Source organism: Patella vulgata, chromosome 1 (assembly GCF_932274485.2).
Source record: "Patella vulgata chromosome 1, xgPatVulg1.2, whole genome shotgun sequence".
Taxonomy (NCBI): Eukaryota; Metazoa; Mollusca; class Gastropoda; family Patellidae; genus Patella; species Patella vulgata.
This window is the reverse complement of record NC_065879.2, coordinates 13725407-13746188: the sequence shown is the minus strand read 5'-3', so window position 1 is coordinate 13746188 and position 20782 is coordinate 13725407. Positions and strand designations below refer to the sequence as shown.

The window sequence follows — 20782 nt, the reverse complement described above, 5'->3', positions numbered from 1 at the left end:
TTTAATTTCAGTTGATTAAATTTCATTTTAACTGATCTTTATATCCTATGTCAAGAGTTTGTTCTTAAATGGGTATTTGTTTAGGTAAGAATAATGAAAACAGAATATGCTGAAAATTTCAGTCAATATGATTCACTCTGAACCAATATATGAGCGATTAAGTTTTAGATTAGCCTCAATTACGGCTGTTGTTACCATAATAAACGAAGTCTCGATTATCCAGTTTTACGTTAAATCATCCATCACAAAACATATTCAAATCCACTAAATATCGCAGGCTGAAGATGGCATCTAGAGTTGATTATGGTCTTGATAAGTTAATTATGGTCTTGATAAGTTAATTATGGTCTTGATAAGTTAATATATGTCTAATTGATAATTTAGATAACATTTAAGGCCTAAAGAAAGACCTGTAATAAGCAGATTTAGCGCTTGCATAATGTATGTTTAAAGCAAATTTTTTCACTTTGTATTGTCGAGAACTTTATTAGGACTGATTTGCAATCTTTATTATAAGAATTTGTTCTTAAAGAATTTTTTGTTCATTTTCTATTGTGAAGAATTATCTTTATATTAAAGTAGACAAGTCTCTAACTCATTATCATCCAAAATCTTCAACATTGAAAACACAATTTATTTGTCAATAAATCAACATTCATGTTGTGATCTTACCGGAAAAAGATGGCTTTTGATATCCAATATTTAAGACAAAATAAACATTTTACCATTGGTACACGAATCGTGTACCATAATGCGCTTCAGCCCCAGTTGTATCAAGAGACTCGAGGGACGAGGCTAGATACATTGCACCAAATCAAACGGCATATGTAGACTGGAATAACCAGACGCTTGAAATTTGCACTCGCTTGAGACTGCTGACTTATTTCGCCGAACATAACTGATTTGAAATTGGAGTAAAAACGGAAACCATTGAATGTAAATCATTTTATATACATTCATACTACAGTATTATATGCGTTGCGACCCACTTTTGTCAATTTCTAGGTCCCAAATGTTAGCGATTTAGCTCCGTTAATCTATATAAATCTATATATTGTTGTTCTTGAACAGGTCAACTTGAAGGGTTGCTAGGTAACTATAACGGTGATCCGAAAGATGATTTTTTAAGTCGTAATGGAACTTCAATATCAAGTGAATCTACTATGAAAGATATCCATTATGGATTTGGAATGTCATGTAAGTATATATAATTATATAAATAACCTAAAATACTGGTTGCCAAATCTAAATCTGTTACAATTTCTCTGGGTTAGAGCATTAGTAATCAATATGAATTAGTTATATTCAAACATTTGATGATCCCAGCATTGTCATAGGATCCATGATGTAATCATGCTGTTATAGGATCCATGATTTAATCATGCTGTTATAGGATCTGTGATCTAATCTGTGATCTAATCATGCTGTTATAGGGTCTGTGATGTAATCATGCTGTTTGTTATAGGATCTGTGATTTAATCATGCTGTTGTTGGATCCATGATTTGATCATGCTGTATATGATCCATATTGTAATCATGCATTTATACGATTCATGATTTAATCATGCTGTTATTGGACTTGCAGTTTAATCATGTTGTTATAGGGTCTGTGATTTAATCATGATATTATTGGATCCATGATGTAATAATGCTGTATAAGATCCATGTTGTAATCATGCTGTTATAGAATTCATGATTTAATCATGCTGTTATAAGATTTGCAGTTTAATCATGCTGTTATTATTGGTTCCATGATGTAATCATGCTGTTATAAGATCCGTGATTTAATCATGCTGTTGTAGGATCCATGATTTAATCATGCTATTATAGGATCCGGGATTTAATTGTGTTTTAATATACTGATTCTTTAATGTCCATGTAAATTTATCCACAGGGGCTGTGCCAGAAAAAGACAGTTTATTTACAAGGGATGTTGGATTGAGTTCTGTGGCCGCTAACTCATCTTTTGTGCCTGATTTTATAGATTCTATTAATCTAACTGTGTCAAACGAAACAAATAAAATATGTGGTGAAAACAAACAATGTAGATATGATTTAGATATCACCAAAAAAGAAAGCATTGCGCAAGCAACCAAAAAGTTTGCAACGCTTTTCGAAGAACGAAAGAAAGGCACACAACCAGGTGAGCGAGTACTTTATTTGAGATTGTTTCTGTTGGTTATCACTTGTGGGGGGGGGGGGCGGGTTGGATGTTCAAGTGGCCTGACACATATACTCAGGGGCACCGGAACCTGGGTACCAGGGTATGCAAATGGTACCCTGCCCTTTTCTGGGGTATACATGTACACCCATGCCCTAATGATGAAAGTTTTCAACCTTTTTACTAGTTTATTCATTTTTAAATGGTAGATATGTAATTGCTCTCTGGTCGATCGCGAACCGGCTCTCGCACTCTCATTATCAGCTATTAGTGCATGCCTTGGCCAGATGTCTATATTGGAATTTGGAATGCTAGAGGCGCTCTAAACAGCGTTCTCGGAATTGACAAATTTCAAAATTTTCTAGAGGCCAAGGGCCCCCCTATCTTTTGGTACCCTGGCCCTCACGACGCACCCCTGCATGTGCTATAGATCATACAGTCTGTTATTTGAGTAAATTGGGGGGAGTGGGGGGTGGGGCAAATGGTTGCACTATAAGGTCTGTCATTGAGTCAAGTGGTTTTGATTCCTCACTTGTACGTGACAAGGAGTAGGGGAAGCTGTCCAATCTGGTGGATTTGCTCTTGGTCCTCTGGTATTCTCCCACTGCTAAAGATCCCTACATGCAAGCGATTTATTGAAATAAAATTAAACCATATGTTAGTCCCGAAATGACCTAGTTTGTGTTAAGTGGATGTTAAACTCTCTCTCTCTCTCTCTCTTCTCTCTCTCTCTCTCTCTTGAGTAAATTGGCATGGTTTTCGCTCCCAAGCATGTACTTGTTATGGTGTACTGTTGCCTGCCAATCATATCATATTTTTTTTCCAGGTCCTCCAATTTCCTCCTGCTAAAGATCCTTTAAGCGCAAACGAAGTATCGAATAAGATTGAACCATATTTTAGTCCTTAAATAACCGAATTTGTGTTGATTGGACATTTAATCCCATTTTTCTCTCACTCTTTTTCATTTGCTGGTGTATAATAATGTATTAGACCTGGATTTTTTGTCTTTTTTTCTGTAATTGTTAGTCCTTAAATGACCAAATTTTTGTTCAGTGGACATTAAATCCCATTTTTCTCTCATTCTTTTTCATGCGCTCGTGTATAATAATGTATTAGACCGGGATTTTTGTCTTTTTTTCCGTAGTTGTTCGATGTCCGTTTGTAGATGAAATAACCAATGGTAACAGAACCGTGAGTGGATATAAGCCAGGATCTAACGTAACATTTGTATGTCATGAAGGATTTCAGTTTATTCCTCCTGTCACAAGTGTTGTTTTAAAATGTCAAGCAGATGGTACCTGGAGTGGCGTATTTCCACGTTGTGTCCAAGGTATGTAGTAAATATTTCAATATATTTAAAGATGTGTTATGTAAGATTTAGATAAAGAACTGGTCGTTCTCGCTATAATAGTTCAAAAAATGATAATGGAAAATGAATATATTGAAAATTTCATTCAAATTACTTTATGCTGAGCCACTTTATCTCTGTTTGAAGATGTAGCTAAGATTGTTTATTATCCTAGCAACGATACTTGACAATCAAGGCTAAGTCTTGATTTTCCATTTTATCATTATATTTTTCAATCTCGGTGGGGGGGGGGGGTATTTTAATCCATTTAAATCCATACGATGATCTAGAGAGTAGATTATGGGCTTGTCATGTTAATAAATGTCTAAATAGTAATTTATATAAAGTTTAAAGCCAAAATAATACCTGCTTTAGGCAAATTTAGCTCTTACATAATACATATTTGACGCTGCTGATCTTCATTTGAGGGATTTTAATATTCCTTGAAAACCATGATATTGTAGATGAGCCCAGGAACCATGATGGTTCAGTGAGTAAGACACTGGCTCCCTAGCCTGGAGTTGACGGGTTCAGTCCGGGTGTTGGTCGAGAAAGTTCATCATGATTTCTCCTTGTCAGTTGTGCAGGACGGAGGACCTGTGACCACGACAACTTTCTGGTCGTTCAGATGGCACGAAAAACCAAGATCCCTTGGCAGTTGAAATTCGATACAAGTGTAGGCCATAGCACCGCTGTAGTGGCAAAATTTACGTCATAGCACACTTTATGGTGTATGCCCAGTCAGTGCAGTACAGTAGGACGTTAAAATGAAATGAAATGAAATGAAATGGGGTTTAACGTCCTACTGTTCTGCTCCTATACTGGGCTAATGAAGACGAGCATACGCCACACAGTGAGCTATGAGGGAAATTTTGCCCGGGCAGCCGCACTATCGCCTACTCTTATATCCAACTGCCAAGGAATCTTTTACGTGCATTCCAATGTATACACAGGACCTCGGTTTTTCGTTTCATCCAAAGGACTAGACAGCTGTCTTTGTCAGGCCCTGAAGGGGAAAACCACGTCGAAAAATCCAGATGAACTTTCTCAGCCAATGCAGGATTCGAACACCCGACCTCCAGGCTAGCGAGCCAGCGTCTTAACCAACTAGCCACCGCGGCTCCCAGGACGTTAAAACCCATTCCATTTCATTTCTTGTAGTTGAGTCTCTTAAAAAGAAGACCAGCCCTATATATAACTTATATTATATCTACTGATGTTTGATGCAAATAAACAAATTTAAATGATTTCTAAAGAGCTTCCCCAGATGAACAAATGTTATTAAACCATTGTTGAAATCAGTTTGTGTTGGAATACCTTTTTCATCATTTACCATGCAGCAAAGTAGTGCTGCTTTGCTTTATGGTTGTGCTAGTAGTTTTGGATATCTATCAATATTGATGAAAGCTAATAATATAAAAAAAATTCTGTTTTTCTTTCAGAGAAAAAGGCACCGTCAAGTTTAACTCCCAAACAGGCAGAACTGATAGGCATGGTATTGGGTGGCTTTATTTTAGTGCTTGTTATTATAATTGGTATTGTACTAGTCAGCAGAGTGTGTAAAAAACGATGTGGTGCACCCAAAAAACGGTATACAAGGTAAGCTTTCCATAATTCATACTTTCATCAATAATTTGTCTGTGTGTGTGGACGAGAGGGGAAGGGGAGGCGAATGATTTAACTGATCATAAGGTCTGACATTGAGTCAATTGGCATGGTTTCAATTCCCTGCCTGTCCAACCTCGTGGGCTTTCTCCGCGTACTCTGGTTTCCTCCCACTACTTAAGACTTATACACACAAGCAAATTATTGAAATAAAATTGAATGGTAGGCTATGTTAGTCCTGAAATGACCTAATTTGTGTCAAGTGTATGTTAAACCCCATTTCTCTCTCTCTTGTTGATTATAAAAATGGTGATCATGTTTATTTGTTTTCTTTTTTTAGTGGTGAATATGAATCCGTAGAAATACCAGAACTGTTTACTCCCTCATCATCAGACATTCCATCTCCCGTCTTTGAAAACCCTTCCTTTTTAGAAAGGTCAGTTTTAAAAATATGTATTTCGCGATTCTTACAATTCCACAAACTGTGACCATCGACAAAATTAAGCACAACAGTTACTTCAAACAGGGCAGCTAAAACATGATTGATTCTTATAATCCCACAGTGACCGGCTAAGTCTATTTGTTAAGGCCAGCTCAATTTTCATCACGGTCGCTGAGATGTGAATAAGGTTAGGGCACGTGATTGTTGGCGACATTGTAGGTTAGGGTTATCGGGAGGTGAGGGTTCTTTACAGATCCCCCCACAGAAAGGTCTAACCCACAGTGACCATCAAAGATTTCAACATAACAATTGCTCGCAACATAGCATGCACCAGCTCAGCTAACCATGTTCGGTTTGTTTCCTTATATCGAGATTCTGCTTACGGCTCATCATTTGCAACTGACATACTGACTCGATTCTTCGTCACTTAAAGGGCGTATGCTCAAATTTTTGGAACCTTGAAATAGGCGAAAATTATTCTAAACACACATATTAATATAATATGAATAAGTGATTTATATTCAGTAATTTCAGTAATTTCTAATCAATTATGTTCAGTGAAATACGTAAACAGTTCAAATTGAACAGCAGTCGTTTACGCCCGCATAGTCCATTAGATTTTTCTATTATTATTTTAGGATATGTTTTTATTTGTTCATTACAAAATGGCACCCGTAACCATAGAATACACAACTCCTGTACTGATCATAAATTGTATTTTATTAATCATGTGTTTTCCTTTTTTTTCAGCCTCCAAAAATTAAGCAGCGACGCAGGGCGTTTTAAAATACCCCGCCCGGACTATGTAGATCCAAATATATATTCAGAATACTTTTAGCGTTATTGAAAATAAAGTGTTTAAATGTTACAGCTTGTGCTGGATTTATCACCATAGAAACAATTACTTGTGGAGGATAATGATCAGTGATTGTCTGACTGAATTGTTGTGTTGTCATAGTGATAAGAACCATGTGACAAGGGAAGATAATTCAGAGGATATCTGTACTATTTTGTAAGTGCAAAGTTTTGTTCATTACAGAAAAATAAAAAAGAAACTGTGATTCACAGAGAATCAAGTAAAAACTATTCCAGATGAGTATAATATATATATATATGTATGTATAGTAAAAATATTTATTACGGATGTTTTTGTTCGTGGATTATAACAAATCCAAGAACGGAAAAGAACATATTTAAAACAGAGGACGAAAATCGTGTTGTTTGTTTGAAAGTCAGAGAGAATAGTGCTCGAGAGAAGTAAATTTGAATTGAAAAGAGAAATGCAAATTAAAGAATCAAGTCAGTTTGACTTTATATCGACTTAAAGGGATAATAAAGTCATCCGACGAATGGTTTTAAAATATAATAAATAAACAACAAACAAATGCATTTCATCATCATATGTGTCTAGTGTATGTGTGCGTTGATATATTTGTTACGGAAATCAATCAATCAATCAATCACCAATTGATGGAATGTATTGATCATTATAAACTGAGACAACATCGCCAAAGAATTAAGTACATATATTGTTTGTATTAGTACATGTGTCACAATATTTGTGTATATGACTCCTTAGTGGTTTTTTAGTTAGAATAAATTAACAATAAGATTTTTTTTTTTTTTTTTTTTTGCATTGATATCGTGTGTATTCCAAATTCCATTTAAAATTTCATATACGGGTGAAAAAAATTAGTCTACACGTTGTATGCTTAGTTGTTGCTAGGGATCGTATATTTTGCACCGTTAAATGTATATTATTATTATTATTATTTTAATTATTATTATTATTATTAATGTATTCAAGACCGTTGTCATTATACTTAAATATGTGAATATTATAATAAGCCAACAGTTTCATAATATCAGTAGACAGGAGCCTAAAATAAACGATGATATCCCTCCAATTATTAATGCGGCATGCGACATTATCATCCCCAACCCAATGGTGTATCACAAGTGCCATTGCAATTCTGTCAATTTCCAAGAGTCTGTTATATATACGTAGAGTTATACTCTCTGAAGATAATGGTTTGATTGGAATCAGGGCTTGTATTTCAGGCATATTTGCCAGACGTGGCTGACAGCAATGAAATGGACCAGCTGGTCCCCCATTCAGTTCCACACTACTGTTCTTTGTGGGGTTGCAGCAATCACACAATTTGGGACATCGTCATTTTTCTTGGCCTGTACCATAAGGCTGGGGTCTTGGTCATAAAATTTAATATATTTTAAGGTTACTCACATTTCATTGGCTTAATTAAGGCCAAAATCATTTATTGGCTAATAAAAAGACAGTATTCTTAAAATATTTTATTTTTATATAATGCGCGGTGGAGTCTATTTGAAGGGAGTGAATACTCTGAAGACTTTATTTATATGTAGTCTCTATCATCCAGACTAAAGATGAACACTACCCTGATTTGGTCTGCGCAAACTTTTGACATTTCAATCAATGCCTATTTACAATTTTTCCAATTACCACATCCAAATTCGAAATTCTGTTGTAGAATAAAAATGATACGTTGTAGCCTGAAATCACCCTTTTCGTTGGATTGTCAATATTTTTGGGATTGAGAGAACTGAATTCCAGAATGTTCAATGGAGTACCCCTATGGATCATATATTAAGGCACTTCTGCTCACTTTCTTCAATTCTTCTCCTGACCTTGACCCTGTGACATAATAATTTTTACAAACACAGAAAGTAGAATCATTTTTTTAAATATTTATTTTAACCTCCATAATCTCTAAAGCATAAAAAATTATAAGTAATAAAAATTAAGATTTATTTTTTTATAATAATAAGTCAACTCTGAGCTAAGCATAATTTCATTTACATCTTTGAGGCTTTTTTTTAAGGAATAAATATTGTTAATAAATAATAAAAATTAAGATTGTTTTTTTTTATATATATATATATAATAATGTCAGCTCTGAGCTAAGCATAATTTTACTTTCTTCAAGGCTTTTTTTTTAAAGGAATAAAAATTAAGATCTTTTTTTTTTATATAATAAGTCAGCTCAGCACTGAGCTAAGTATAATTTTTTTTTGCTTCTTTGAGGCTCTTTTTTTAAGGAATAACTAAATATTGTTGATAAATATTTGTGTGTTTTTTTTATGATAATGTGTACATGTAGTTTAATGTTGTATATAGTGTATATATTCATGTTATATATGTGAGCGTATGTTTGAAATAATCTAGTCAGTGAATTATATGTATCAGCCGTGGGCTTTCTACTTTAATTATAACTGTCTTTGTTTGCTTCTGACCAGAAACTGTTCATAGTGTTGTTACCTAGGCTACTTTTTATATATAAATATAACATTCAAGGGTGAATCCAGAAACCATGGATAGGGGGACGGGCACCGCCTCACCCAGAAAATTTCTTAAACCAGAAGCCCAGAAATGCCATTTCCAGTGATCTGAAGCAAGAATCCGATCTAAAATAATAAATTATAATGGGACTTTTTCAGTCAGAAATCCAGATGGGCAGGGGGGGGGGGGGAGTCTGTGCTGGGTGCTTATGTAAAACCCCTCTCTACTTGTTATATATATATATTATAAAGGTATTAGCCAGATTATAAAATTTATTAAAAATAGTTTTTAATTCCTTGGCACTCTGTTCCCTGAAAAGAGATAGAAATATGTAGGGTTGAATGTCCACTTGACACAAAGTAGGTCATTTCGGGACTAACATATGGTTGTATTGTATTTCAATAATTCACTTGCACGTAGGGGTCTTTAGCAGTGGGAGGAAACTGGATGACCTGGAGAAAACTCATGAGGTTGGACAAACAGGGAATCAAAACCACGCCACTTGACTCAATGACAGAACTTATGATCCAACATGAAATTTAGGAGGAAGGAGAGAGAGAGAGAGAAATGGGGTTTAACGTCCACTCGACACAAACTAGGTCATTTCGGGACTAACATATGGTTTAATTTTATTTCAATAACTCGCTTGCGCGTAGGGGTCTTTAGCAGTGGGAGGAAACCGGAGGACCCGGAGAAAACCCACAAGGTTGGACAGGCGACCCTACTCCTTGCCACGTACAACCGGGGCTTTGAAACCACGCCAGTCGACTCAATGACAGACTTTATGATACAGCGTGCGCACGCTAACCATTCAGCCATCCAACCCCCCAGGAGGAAGGAGGTGGGGAGAGAGACTCAACCGCTGGACCCAACGTTGGTGAATAAACAGAATCAGGCTCTTTAAAAGTCTGTATCTGTAGAGAAGGTCATTTCTGGTGATTTAGGATTTATTTTTCTCCCAATATTATTGTGGATCTTTTCCCTAAGAGGTGATTTATTCTGTAGACAAGAGGATTTGAAAGCGCATGTACTGTATTTATTAAAGGTGGCTAGAGATAATTTTTGGAAGAACAAATAAATATTGTTTTGTTCTAGCTGGACTTTTTTCTTAATAATTAAAATTAATCAAATGAATTAAAATGATAGTTATAAGCTAAATAATACATGTTAAGCACGTTTCAAAAATGTCCTGGGTTGAAATTGGGCTTTAATAATTAAAATTAATTAAAATGATAGTTATAAGCTAAATAATACTTTTTAAGGATATTTAAACATTTACTCTGTGCTAAATCTAGCTGGGTTGAAGTTAGCTTTTTTACTGATGATTAAAATAAAGAATTTACCTTTTGCTAAGTCTTGTATAATACATTAAAAGAATATTTTAAAGTTTACCTTGTGCTAAATCTTGTATAATAGTCTATAAATAGTATATCTGTATGTATAATGTGTATATGATATGAGTGTATATTGTACATTGTAATATATTATTATAGTCAACATATTTCTTCTTCTTATTGTTTTTCCTTATTTGGGAGATAATATCATTTTATTTTGAAGGATTGTCTTTACTTTCTTAACAGCTTGGCTCAGATCTTTACTGTTAAAAAAAAACGACTTAAAGAGCAACTTCAGCTGTATTTTATAACAATTGATGTCAATACTTACAGTGTTATTATTGTTCTGTTTATTATCATCAATATGATACCTGTATGTGAATATTATTTAATAGTAAGGTGAGATAGATGGCCACGACTCATATTGCCTGTATTAGCAGGGATAGAGCTGAGATAAGCTATAACTGTATATAGCTGTCATAATGTGTTTAGATGGCCTGAAATCACTCTAAGAATTTGACCAAAATAATCATTTTAATCAATAATTCAAATAGCACTTTATACAGTAATTGCAAAAGAAAATGAAAGACTAATCAGTTCTTTATTTTCTTTTCTTATTGTAGAATAATGAACCATTTAGCCCTCCATAAAGGGGTGGCGATTTTAAATGATCAATGATTTTATGAAATAAATCTTAAAATTTTATCTACTTTTATGTAGCCTATGTATTTAACGGCCCTCAATATAGTGTTTGAAAAGCAATAATATTTTTGTTATTAGGGGATTTGAACTTGTAACAGAAATTAACATTAATAATTTGATCCTTATATTATCTGAGGAATCCGGTCCCTTTTAGAGATGTTGGTGAAGAGGGAGTCTTCGTAAATAGTTATGGAAACTTTTCGAATTATGAGGCAACAACAAAAGCACCCTCTTTATAATTCTTGTCTTGAAATAGTCAATTAACATAAAGTATTAATTAATACCCGGTTATTTTATGTGATATAATATATAAAAACAGTAGTTATTAACAATTAGACACCCAATAAAAGTAGGTTATTTAGACACTAAACAGAACTAGCCTACTTCAGTTAAATTTTTCTGGATTACATAGTTTACTAAATAGTTTAACCCTTGTCAATAAAAGTAGGTTTTTAGACACTAAACAGAACTAGGCTACTTCAGTTGAATTTTACTGGATTACATAGTTTACTAAATAGTTTAAACCCTTGTCAAATAATGAGAGTTATTAATGTACGGTTATTGGAACCATAAAACAAATAAATTGTTGCACAGCTTTTCTGAAATTATCCATATATGACAACATAAAGTTTTTAAAGTCAGAGTTACTCTGTGACTAATTTAAGGACCAGGCATGCCAACATGCATCCAATGTACACCCTCCAAAAATAGTAGCCATATCTATTTAAATAGTAGGTGCAGCGGAACCGCACTACATGCAAAAGAAAACCCACAAGACAAACTATATAGACATTGCAAGTATTAAACAAAAAATACTGGCACTAGTTCCAGATACAAATAATGATGTTCACTAATTCTTTAAAGTCGGCATTTATTGTCATTTACATATATAGGACAACATCTTTGCTAAAATGTACTCCAATTAAATATTTAACATTTAATAAAGAAAACAAAATCAAAATAACAATAGTAGATAATCTCCTAACCTTAAAATGAGGCCATCTAAAGATTTCAAATGAGATTTTTAGTAGCAAATTGTTTTAAATTTGCCCTATATTATATGATAAATTAGACATGTCCTATATTATATGTTAAATATTTGTCTGTCTTTAGTCATAGGTGTATGCCTGTCTCTTCTTTTTAAATGGAGGCCTAAGGATGTCAAAATTGTGTTAGAATTAATAGCATCAATTTATAAAGCTTTATACAGGACATTTTTTCAATACAGGGAAAATACACACTTCCTTTTTCATAAGTAACCATCATATTACATCAAGCCTTTTTATTCATTTAAATGTTATAACTCTTTAGCACCAGGTACATGTAAATATTGACTACCCCTCGAAATGGAGAAAGGTGATCATGAGTTTTATAGTTCATGTTCAAAACCGCCCGAAAGCACCGCTCCCTACACTGCCTCAAACTCCCAGCACTAGTTCACTTCACAAATTATTAACATGACTGGTTGGTTTGGCGCTAGAGGGAGCAGTAGTTTCGATCGGTTTGGGGTTTTCCAGTTGCTAAAGCCAGTTTAAGATGAAATTCTGCTAGACAGATATATGATATATCTACAGAAAAATATGGATGGTGATGTACACTTATAAACTTAAGTGTGTGCCTTATAGCCTATTATTAAATAAAGCTGATTTGTGGCTTGTATTATCATAATGTACATAGTTTGCTCTCCACTGATTGAAATAAAATGTAAAAACAATGTATATTAATGACATTTGTGTTGTTTGTATAGGGTTTTGTGCAGTGGTGGGACGGTATCACACGGTAAATAAGTTGGTCTCTTAATTACTCAGTCAATCCAATCAATCAGCGATAATCGGGTTGAGTGGTAGATATACACTCAGTACACTATATTAATTTTAGAATTTTCAATATTATTCACCATGTCTTGATGTCCGATTGGGCATATTCCTGGTCGGACAATTTAGGACTTTTGGAAAATAGCGTCGGACATGTCCGGAATACAAGGGCAAAATCCCATCACTGGTCTTGTGGAGTAATCAGAGATACCATGGTGGCTCAGTGATTCCCTATATTTCTCACTAACCAGGAGATCTCGGGCTAGGATCAATGTCTAGTCATTGGGATGTGATGAGTATGTGGAAACAGCGTTGTCTGAGCAAAAATCCCCTCATAGCATACTCAACTACATTTGATTTCATTCTTGGTGGTGGGATGGGGCGTGATATGCAAGCTGAAATGATATGGGGTTTAACATCCTACTGTTCTGCTCCAACTGGGCAAATGAAGACAGACATATGCCATACAGTGTGCTATGAGGGAACTTTTGTATGGGCAGTGGCACTATGGCCTTATCTTATATCGAATTCCAACTGCCATGTACACGTAAAAGAACCCTTGACATAGAATTCAATGAAGAGTACCATCAATTGGAGAGAGAGACAGAGAAATGGGATTTAAGATCAACTTGACACAATCTAGGTCATTTCGGGACTAACACATGGTTTAATTTTATTTCAATAATTCGCTTGCGCGTAGGGGTCTTTAGCAGTGGGAGGACAGGCGACCCTACTCCTTGTCATGTACAACCGGGGATTCGAAACCACACCAGTTGACTCAATGACAGGCCTTATGATACAGCACGCACGCACGTGCTAATCATTCGGCCATCTGCCACCACTACATCAATTGGAAACTCTGCTATCTGGGTAAAATTTTCCTTAACCGTATGGTGCACGTTAAATATGGAAAGAATGGAACTGGTAGAAAGGATTGCCATTATTACCTTTATTACCTGAGCTCATGGTTATGTCTATTTGATAAGGCCAACATTAAGTTTGGTTAAACCTCACGAGATGTAAACAGGGCTAACGCTAATCCCAAACCTGGACCTAGCCCTAATGCTTATCCTAACCCTAACGGACAATCACATACCTTATTTACATTTTAGCGACCATGAACAAAATTGAGCTGGCTTTAACAAATAGATTTAGAGCTAAACTTGTGGTAAACACATGCCAGTTAAAGAAATATTTTAGAGTGAAGAGCAATAAGGGGAACAACTCTGTTATTTTCATGTGATTTATTAACAGTAGCCTATATACAGAAATACATACAGAGTACATTTAAAAATTATAGAATAATAAGATGATAATGTCATAATATATTGTATTTTAAATTCTTGTAAATACCTTCATCTATTGCATGTAAACTGAGGACAATTTAACTGTCAATTGGTGTCATTAACGACCCCAAACCAATCATGTGATATATTATATCCTAGGCTGTTTAATGCCAGTGTCTTATTCACAAAACTAAAATATTACAAGGATACTAACCATTCATTAGCTAAAGTCTGGTCCAAATTTTAGCCAAGCCAATGAAAAGCCTGTATTCTTAAAATATTTGAGTAAAAAATTTCGTGAATAAGGCATCAGAAGTAATAGATCTTTCCAGTGTTATCAACTTTTATAGTTTAATTGGTTGTCGTGTGACCCTAATGTTGTAAATGAATAATATGCAAAGCTCATATGTCATTGAAAAACAATGGCAGCAATTTATTACCATGTGGTGCTAGAACTACACTGGGTCTAACAGCGTTTTCTTTTCTCTTCTGTTCTTGTTGAGTGTTCATTTGTCACAGAATCAACCATTCGTGATCACAACTTGACGAAGCCGAAGCTCGGTGGAAATCATGGGGATTTAAGCTTTTCCAGACAAAGTCAAACTTGTTTAATACAAGAGAGACATTTTGGGACTAACATATGGTACATATTTGCGACAGACTGTGGCTAAATGAGACGTGTATCAAAAAATCAAAACACATCTATTTAAATTCTTATAATATAATGAGATGAAACAGATATGAAATGGCACACAAATTCTGAACATGAACAAAATGAGAAGCTCCACAACATCAAATTCTATTTACATGTTTATAATTATTTTATTTACAAATTTACACATGTTATAGACTAGTCTGAAATAACAACCTTAACACAACAAAAAAAAAAAAAAAAACACAGATGGGCAATTCCCAAAATATTAAAATCACTCAAATATCTTGACCCTTTCATAACATGGGGTATGGTCATGTGTCAGATTTTCCATGGGTTGGTGTGATTGAGTCCATTCTGGGACTAGAATATCAACAAACACAGTAAATAGGAGACAGCAAAGACCAAAAGCAAATTCCTTATTGAGAGTTGAAATAGGTGGATATGCTAAATTTCTATCCTATCACACTGCATGGCGTAGGTTTGTCTTCTTTGGCCTGGTAGATGCTAAACAGTAGGACATTAAACCCCATTTCATTTTCAAAAGGGAACTTCGGTTATGTTGGGGCTTGTCACAGGGTCATCCGACAATACTTAAATGTTCATCTGGTCATCACTCAAAATGTCTGTGGATCTAAGAGATTGCGTCCATTATAGGCTTAATATAGGCTCAATAAACTGGAGACCATCGTAACCAGTTATGAAAGGGTTAAGTTATTTTGCCTTTATTGCGATTTTTTTCAAAAAAAAAAAAAAAAAAATGGAATTACACTTAATAATAATCATATGACATGATTGTCATATATACATATACTGACAACGAAATGAAATATAAAATGGCGGATTTAGAGACAAAATTGACAAATACTGTCCTGTACAGCAAGACACTATTCTTTTACACCAAGTACAATTCTAGTCAATCATACTTTGATGATTGCTAAACTTAATACATCTGAATTCCGCCACATAAATCATATATTTGTTCTGAGCAGAGGTGGGAACAATACGAGTCGAGTTCCATGTCACAGACTTTAGCACCGAGTTGAGTTGAGTCCCAAGTCTCCACAAAGCCCGAGACCTGTTCAAGTCGCCAGTTCATCAAATGAGTTGGCAATTCATGGCGAATACGGCAAGTGACTCAGCTTCTTCAAGTCGCGAGTCATTATGACTGCCAAGTTGAGTCTCTATAAATATTTCAAGTCGAGTCGGGTCATTGATGCAATTTAAGTTGGACTCGAGTCAGAGCCAGTCAGAGTCGCGGGGCTCGAATTCCTACCTCTGGATCAAGAGTGGAGAATCAAGAGAATCACGTAGAAACCGAAATACTGGGATTTCTGTATTCATAGAAAACATATCCTTTAAAAGACTAAAAAGTAGATGAAACAAGTATGACTGTAGTATAGGAACCAGTGTAATTACATCTTTGTAGCCATTTTGGAATTGTGACAATATATCAAAAGTTCAAGTCCCTTAAAGATGCATTATGTAAGATTTATATAAAGAGCTGGCCGTTCTTGCAAAATAGATAATTCAAAATCAATATATTGAAAATTTCATTCAAAATACTTTATTCTGAGTGACGTTATCACTGTTTGAAGTTTGACATAGATTGTTTATTATCGAAGCAATGTTACTTGTTAATCTAGACTGAGCTTCGGTTCTCCATTTTTAAATTAAATCATTAAATTAAATGGTGATCATATATCAATCTGTCTAAATCTCAGCCACCCATATTCTAGAGAGTTGATTATAGGCTTTTCATGTGAATAAATGTCTAAATAATAGTTCATATACAATTTAAAGCCAAAATAAAAAAATTCCGCAATAGGCAGATTTAGCTCTTACATAATGCATCTTTAATCGACATGCAATTGTTCAAGGAAGAGGAATGGCAAGTTTAATGTCACTCATACTCAAAATTAGCAGAGGTCTAAGAAGAACAACAACAAGATTATCATGAATGGAACAACTTCCTGCTTAAAAAATGATCAATTTTATAAACTGTTAATTTCACTCATTGACTAAATATTAAAGATGCTGATCGTTTTGTTTTCTGAAAGTTTTCTCACAGTATCCAACAATAAATATTTAGATGTTGAATCTGACCAGGCTTCACAGTATTAAAATTATGGAACTGTTTTGTTCTCTGAAAGTTTTCTCACAGTACCCAGTAATAAATAAACAGAAGAAAAACAACGGCAACAATAACAACGGCGCCTATTTTTGCGTATGTTGAACGCAGATTTAAATACTTGGCATCTTTCTTATATTTCTGTGATAATGTGGATAAATTACTAGCTTTGGTATCTAACACTGAAAAAAAAAAGACATTTTTACTAAGACATTATTTAAATTTACAGCTACTGATCGACATTTTTGATTTTGAATCCCTTGCAAACTACAATATTGTGAAAGCTGAATCTGGGTTAGGTCTAAATATTAAGGTCACCTGCAGATTTTTTCAAGGTCACAAGATATATTTTTATAAAACTATACAGGAAATGCCACAAATTAAATTTCCATCAACCTAGGTCAGTGCTTATGTGGAGACTTAAACCTCTCCCCCAAAATCTTAAACCTAGCCCAAACCCACAATTTCGTCACCAATAACGTGCACTAACCCTATTTACATCTGCAAGTGTCCTTAATATTTAGATATGATCCTGAATCTGCAAATGATATAAACCAGTCAACGCCATCTTTAAGTACTGGGTAAAATCATTTGACAGTCAATTCTCATAAGGTAGGTCTAATGCTAGTTAATCCTATTACACGAAATGCGAACGTCACACAAACAGATCTGTAAGGCCATGTGTCGAATGCGTGGACAGATTTCGTCCCATCTTCTCAATCATGCACTATTTCAATGAGAGAGGTCTAATGTTACAAGCGATCAAATTACAAGAAGAAACTATAAGATACTGAGTAGGTGGCCGCCGCAGGAGATCTATCAGTGGGACAAACTCCACTTGTACAGAATAAATAAAGATATAATAATAATAACCTGATAAAGTTTCTCCTCTCTGTAAAACATCATCTATATTTTGTACCATTATTCTCTGTACATCATGTAATTCTGTATTGATATTGGTTAAATTACGTCGTGCTCTAGAATCCATGTAAGATTTTCTAGTTTTCTGGATGTACGTATCTAAAATAAACAAATATATATATTTGCATATTAATGGCAGTAAATATATTATAAACTGAAATGGATTTTAACATTTTACTATTTTGTTATTTCAGCTAAACCCTGCTGTTTCAATTTCCCACTGTGATGAGATCTACATCGTGCCACCAATGATATACACACACCGGACCTCAGTATTTTGCCCATCCCTAATGACAAAACTTTGTACTAACATATAGTTCAATTCTATTTCTTTTATTCACTTGCGCGTAGGGGGGTCTTTAGCAGTGGGCACAAACCGGAGGTCCCAGAGTAAACACAGTAGGATGGACAGGTGACCCTTCTCCTTGTCATGTACAACCGGGCAAGTGAAACCATGCCAGTTGACCCAATGACAGACCTTATGATGCAATGCGCACATGTTAACCATTTGCCCCCCCTCCCCTTGCCATTAGTAGAACAGATTTTTTTAAAACCCGACAAATGCCAGTATATCTGTGTCTTGTTTACTCGTTGATGTTAAATCATATCTACTAGGTACTTACCAAATTCTATAAAACTATAAGGACGAGAAACAGTTTCGACTCTAGTACTATATTGATTCATGAACTCTAACTGAATATCTTCCAAAAATGTATATGCTAATCGTTTGGAGAAACTCTTATCACATAAAACTAGAAAACAAACTCCTCTTTCTATAAGATAACTGGAAAAAAAAGGGAGACAATGAGTAAATAGTACATGTAAGCCTGGGAGTGATAAAAATCAGACTGTTCATGATGGATATTAGCACTGTTAAGCTGATACCACTAACTTATGATCGTAGGCCATTTACTAATCGACATTGTTGTCAATGAATCATACAACTGATCATCACTCTAAACTAATGTTTAACATGTATAGGAAGTGGTAAGAAATTATACAGTACATGTAGGTGTGTAACTAGCTGTAAAAGATGTTACTACTGGTGTAAAAGCATGCCTAATTATAATACCTATCATTATTGAATACACAAAACCTATCCAGTAGTAGTGTATATCATTTAATAGTAAGATTTTTAACACCTTATTAGTGACATAACACCTACTTAATGACTACAACCTGATTACTAACAATTTTAACTAAACTAATAAACATTATGTACATACATGTATAATGACGACCCAGATCCGTTTCAACTGTTTGTATTTGTTCATAAGTGAGTGATATCAACATTACAGTGTAGTATGCCTATAATCCTTAAATGGCATCTAGTGATTAAACACATTATGTACAATGTCTGACTCAAACTGCCATAACCAAGAGCTCCTTCAACTGTCCCGAACTGTCTCAGTCAGATGAAAAGTTGTGGTAACCCCAAGAACTAGTAGGAGGAACATTTTGCTCGGACAGCATTGCTATGATCCACTCCTATTTTGGTGTTCAATTGTCACAGAGTCTTTAACGTGCAGCCAATAGTATACACAGAACCAATGGTTGCATGTTAAAGACTCCTTATGATATACAATGCACTAGTTCAGATATCTTTATTTTTTCAAAATAATTCCCATCAAGACATAATAAATGAATTCCCTTACTGAAATATATAAGGACCACTTTCTAAACTACATCTAGTTGGAGGCTGAGGGTCTTGTGATATTTTACGGAACAACTGTTTAGCTTGAGTCTGATATTCCATTAAATTTCTTCCTGCCTGAAATATTCATGAAGTCATTTTCAATAACAATACATGTCACAAAAACTATGATCAATTTAATTTGTTCTTACCATAAGAACCTACAATGTACCTCATATCTGTTAATCAATCAGTTTGAGTATGATTTAAGTGCTCAGCTAATGAACAATCACAGCAATGGAAGTGATGTGGACCATAAACCACAATGAGTAATGTACTTGTGTATTACATGCACTGGAAGAATTGCCAGCTTTCTCTAAATCTTGTATAATGGCTCTTTAAGTTTTGTCTGGGCTGTCGATTTCTTAATGAAAATCGGCATGTAAATCTTGATGTTTGCAAAAATGAAATGAGGTTTAACATCCTACTGTTTTGCTACCACTGGGCTAATGAAGACAGGCATACACTATACAGTGTGCTTTGCGGGAAATTTGGTACGGACAGAGGCACTATACAGCCTACTTTTATATCAAATTCCAATTGTCAAGGGTTCTTTTACGTGCATGCCAATGGCGAATGGGTACACAGGACCTCAGTTTTTCGTTCCATCCAAAACATGTGAATAAATGGTAGGCCTATGCGTACATGAAAAACAGTGTTGATAAAAAATAATCTGTGTTTTGCAGACACAACAAGGTATGATAAATGATTGACAGTTGTCGATTTTTGAGACTCCTTGATAACTTTAATATTAATGATTTTATGTCTCACTCTGAAAGTCGAACCAATAACAACGACAACATATTGAATTGAAATCATACTGACATTAGTGACATTTAAACAGACAATCAACAGACGAAATACCGCAGTCAAACGAATTATAGATACCGGTACTATTAGGCCATCCCAGCTTAGGGAAGGCATGTCATAGTCAGGAAATGTGAAACATCTACAGTCAAGCTTCACGGGTTCAGTGTTCCTAGTATATGAACAGTTACCAGCATTCAAAGTATTGATTGAAATTATAAATAAAAACAAACTTGTTCGTCTTCTTGTACAGATGCCGCTAGTGCAAGCCCGTCGGCAACACGGGCAATCATCGTCAACAAAACCATTTTAGACCCGTCTTCTAAATCATAACACACAGACAATTTTATATCAGTCAATTACACGTAAATCTAAATCAGACTTCTTACTAATATTTTGGAAACTTTAATAAAATGACGTGGCTAACATCTGCGCATGACAGGAAGCTACATTGATTTTTATTTCTTGGTTTCGTATAAATAATTTATCTTGTGAATTTGCAAGACTGAGCAATTAACAATGAATTGTATGGTTCTATTACAGAATGTAGATTCAAAATTATAATTG

General features: G+C 34.7%; 2 protein-coding genes across 2 annotated transcripts in view; one reads left to right on the top strand and one right to left on the bottom strand.

Moving 5' to 3' along the window:
- The window catches only part of LOC126829327 (protein mesh), a 72244-nt gene extending 63761 nt beyond the window's left edge, over window positions 1-8483 (top strand). The window contains exons 13-18 of the mRNA XM_050559133.2: window positions 1072-1197; window positions 1895-2143; window positions 3306-3491; window positions 4952-5108; window positions 5455-5550; window positions 6307-8483. Of these exons, the coding sequence (XP_050415090.1) occupies window positions 1072-1197; window positions 1895-2143; window positions 3306-3491; window positions 4952-5108; window positions 5455-5550; window positions 6307-6394 (902 nt within the window). The 3' untranslated portion in view covers window positions 6395-8483. The remainder of the gene's footprint in view (window positions 1-1071; window positions 1198-1894; window positions 2144-3305; window positions 3492-4951; window positions 5109-5454; window positions 5551-6306) is intronic.
- A 5471-nt stretch (window positions 8484-13954) lies between these two features.
- LOC126829365 (vesicle-trafficking protein SEC22b) lies at window positions 13955-20650 on the bottom strand. Its single transcript, XM_050559184.2, has 5 exons — window positions 20449-20650; window positions 19371-19486; window positions 18339-18499; window positions 17668-17814; window positions 13955-16976 (listed from the first exon to the last, which is right to left on the bottom strand). Exons 1-5 carry the CDS (start codon window positions 20521-20523, stop codon window positions 16822-16824), a joined length of 654 nt encoding a protein of 217 aa, XP_050415141.1. The 5' UTR covers window positions 20524-20650; the 3' UTR covers window positions 13955-16821.
- Window positions 20651-20782: the final 132 nt, after the last annotated feature.

Coding starts and splice junctions, on each gene's coding strand:
- LOC126829365 (XM_050559184.2), bottom strand. CDS start 20,523: ATGGTTTTGTTGACGATGATTGCCCGTGTTGCCGACGGGCTTGCACTA. Junction 17,815..18,338: donor TTATAGTTTTATAGAATTTG/GTAAGTACCTAG, acceptor TGTTTATTTTAG/ATACGTACATCCAGAAAACT. Junction 16,977..17,667: donor GAGAGGAGAAACTTTATCAG/GTTATTATTATT, acceptor TTTTTTTTTCAG/TGTTAGATACCAAAGCTAGT.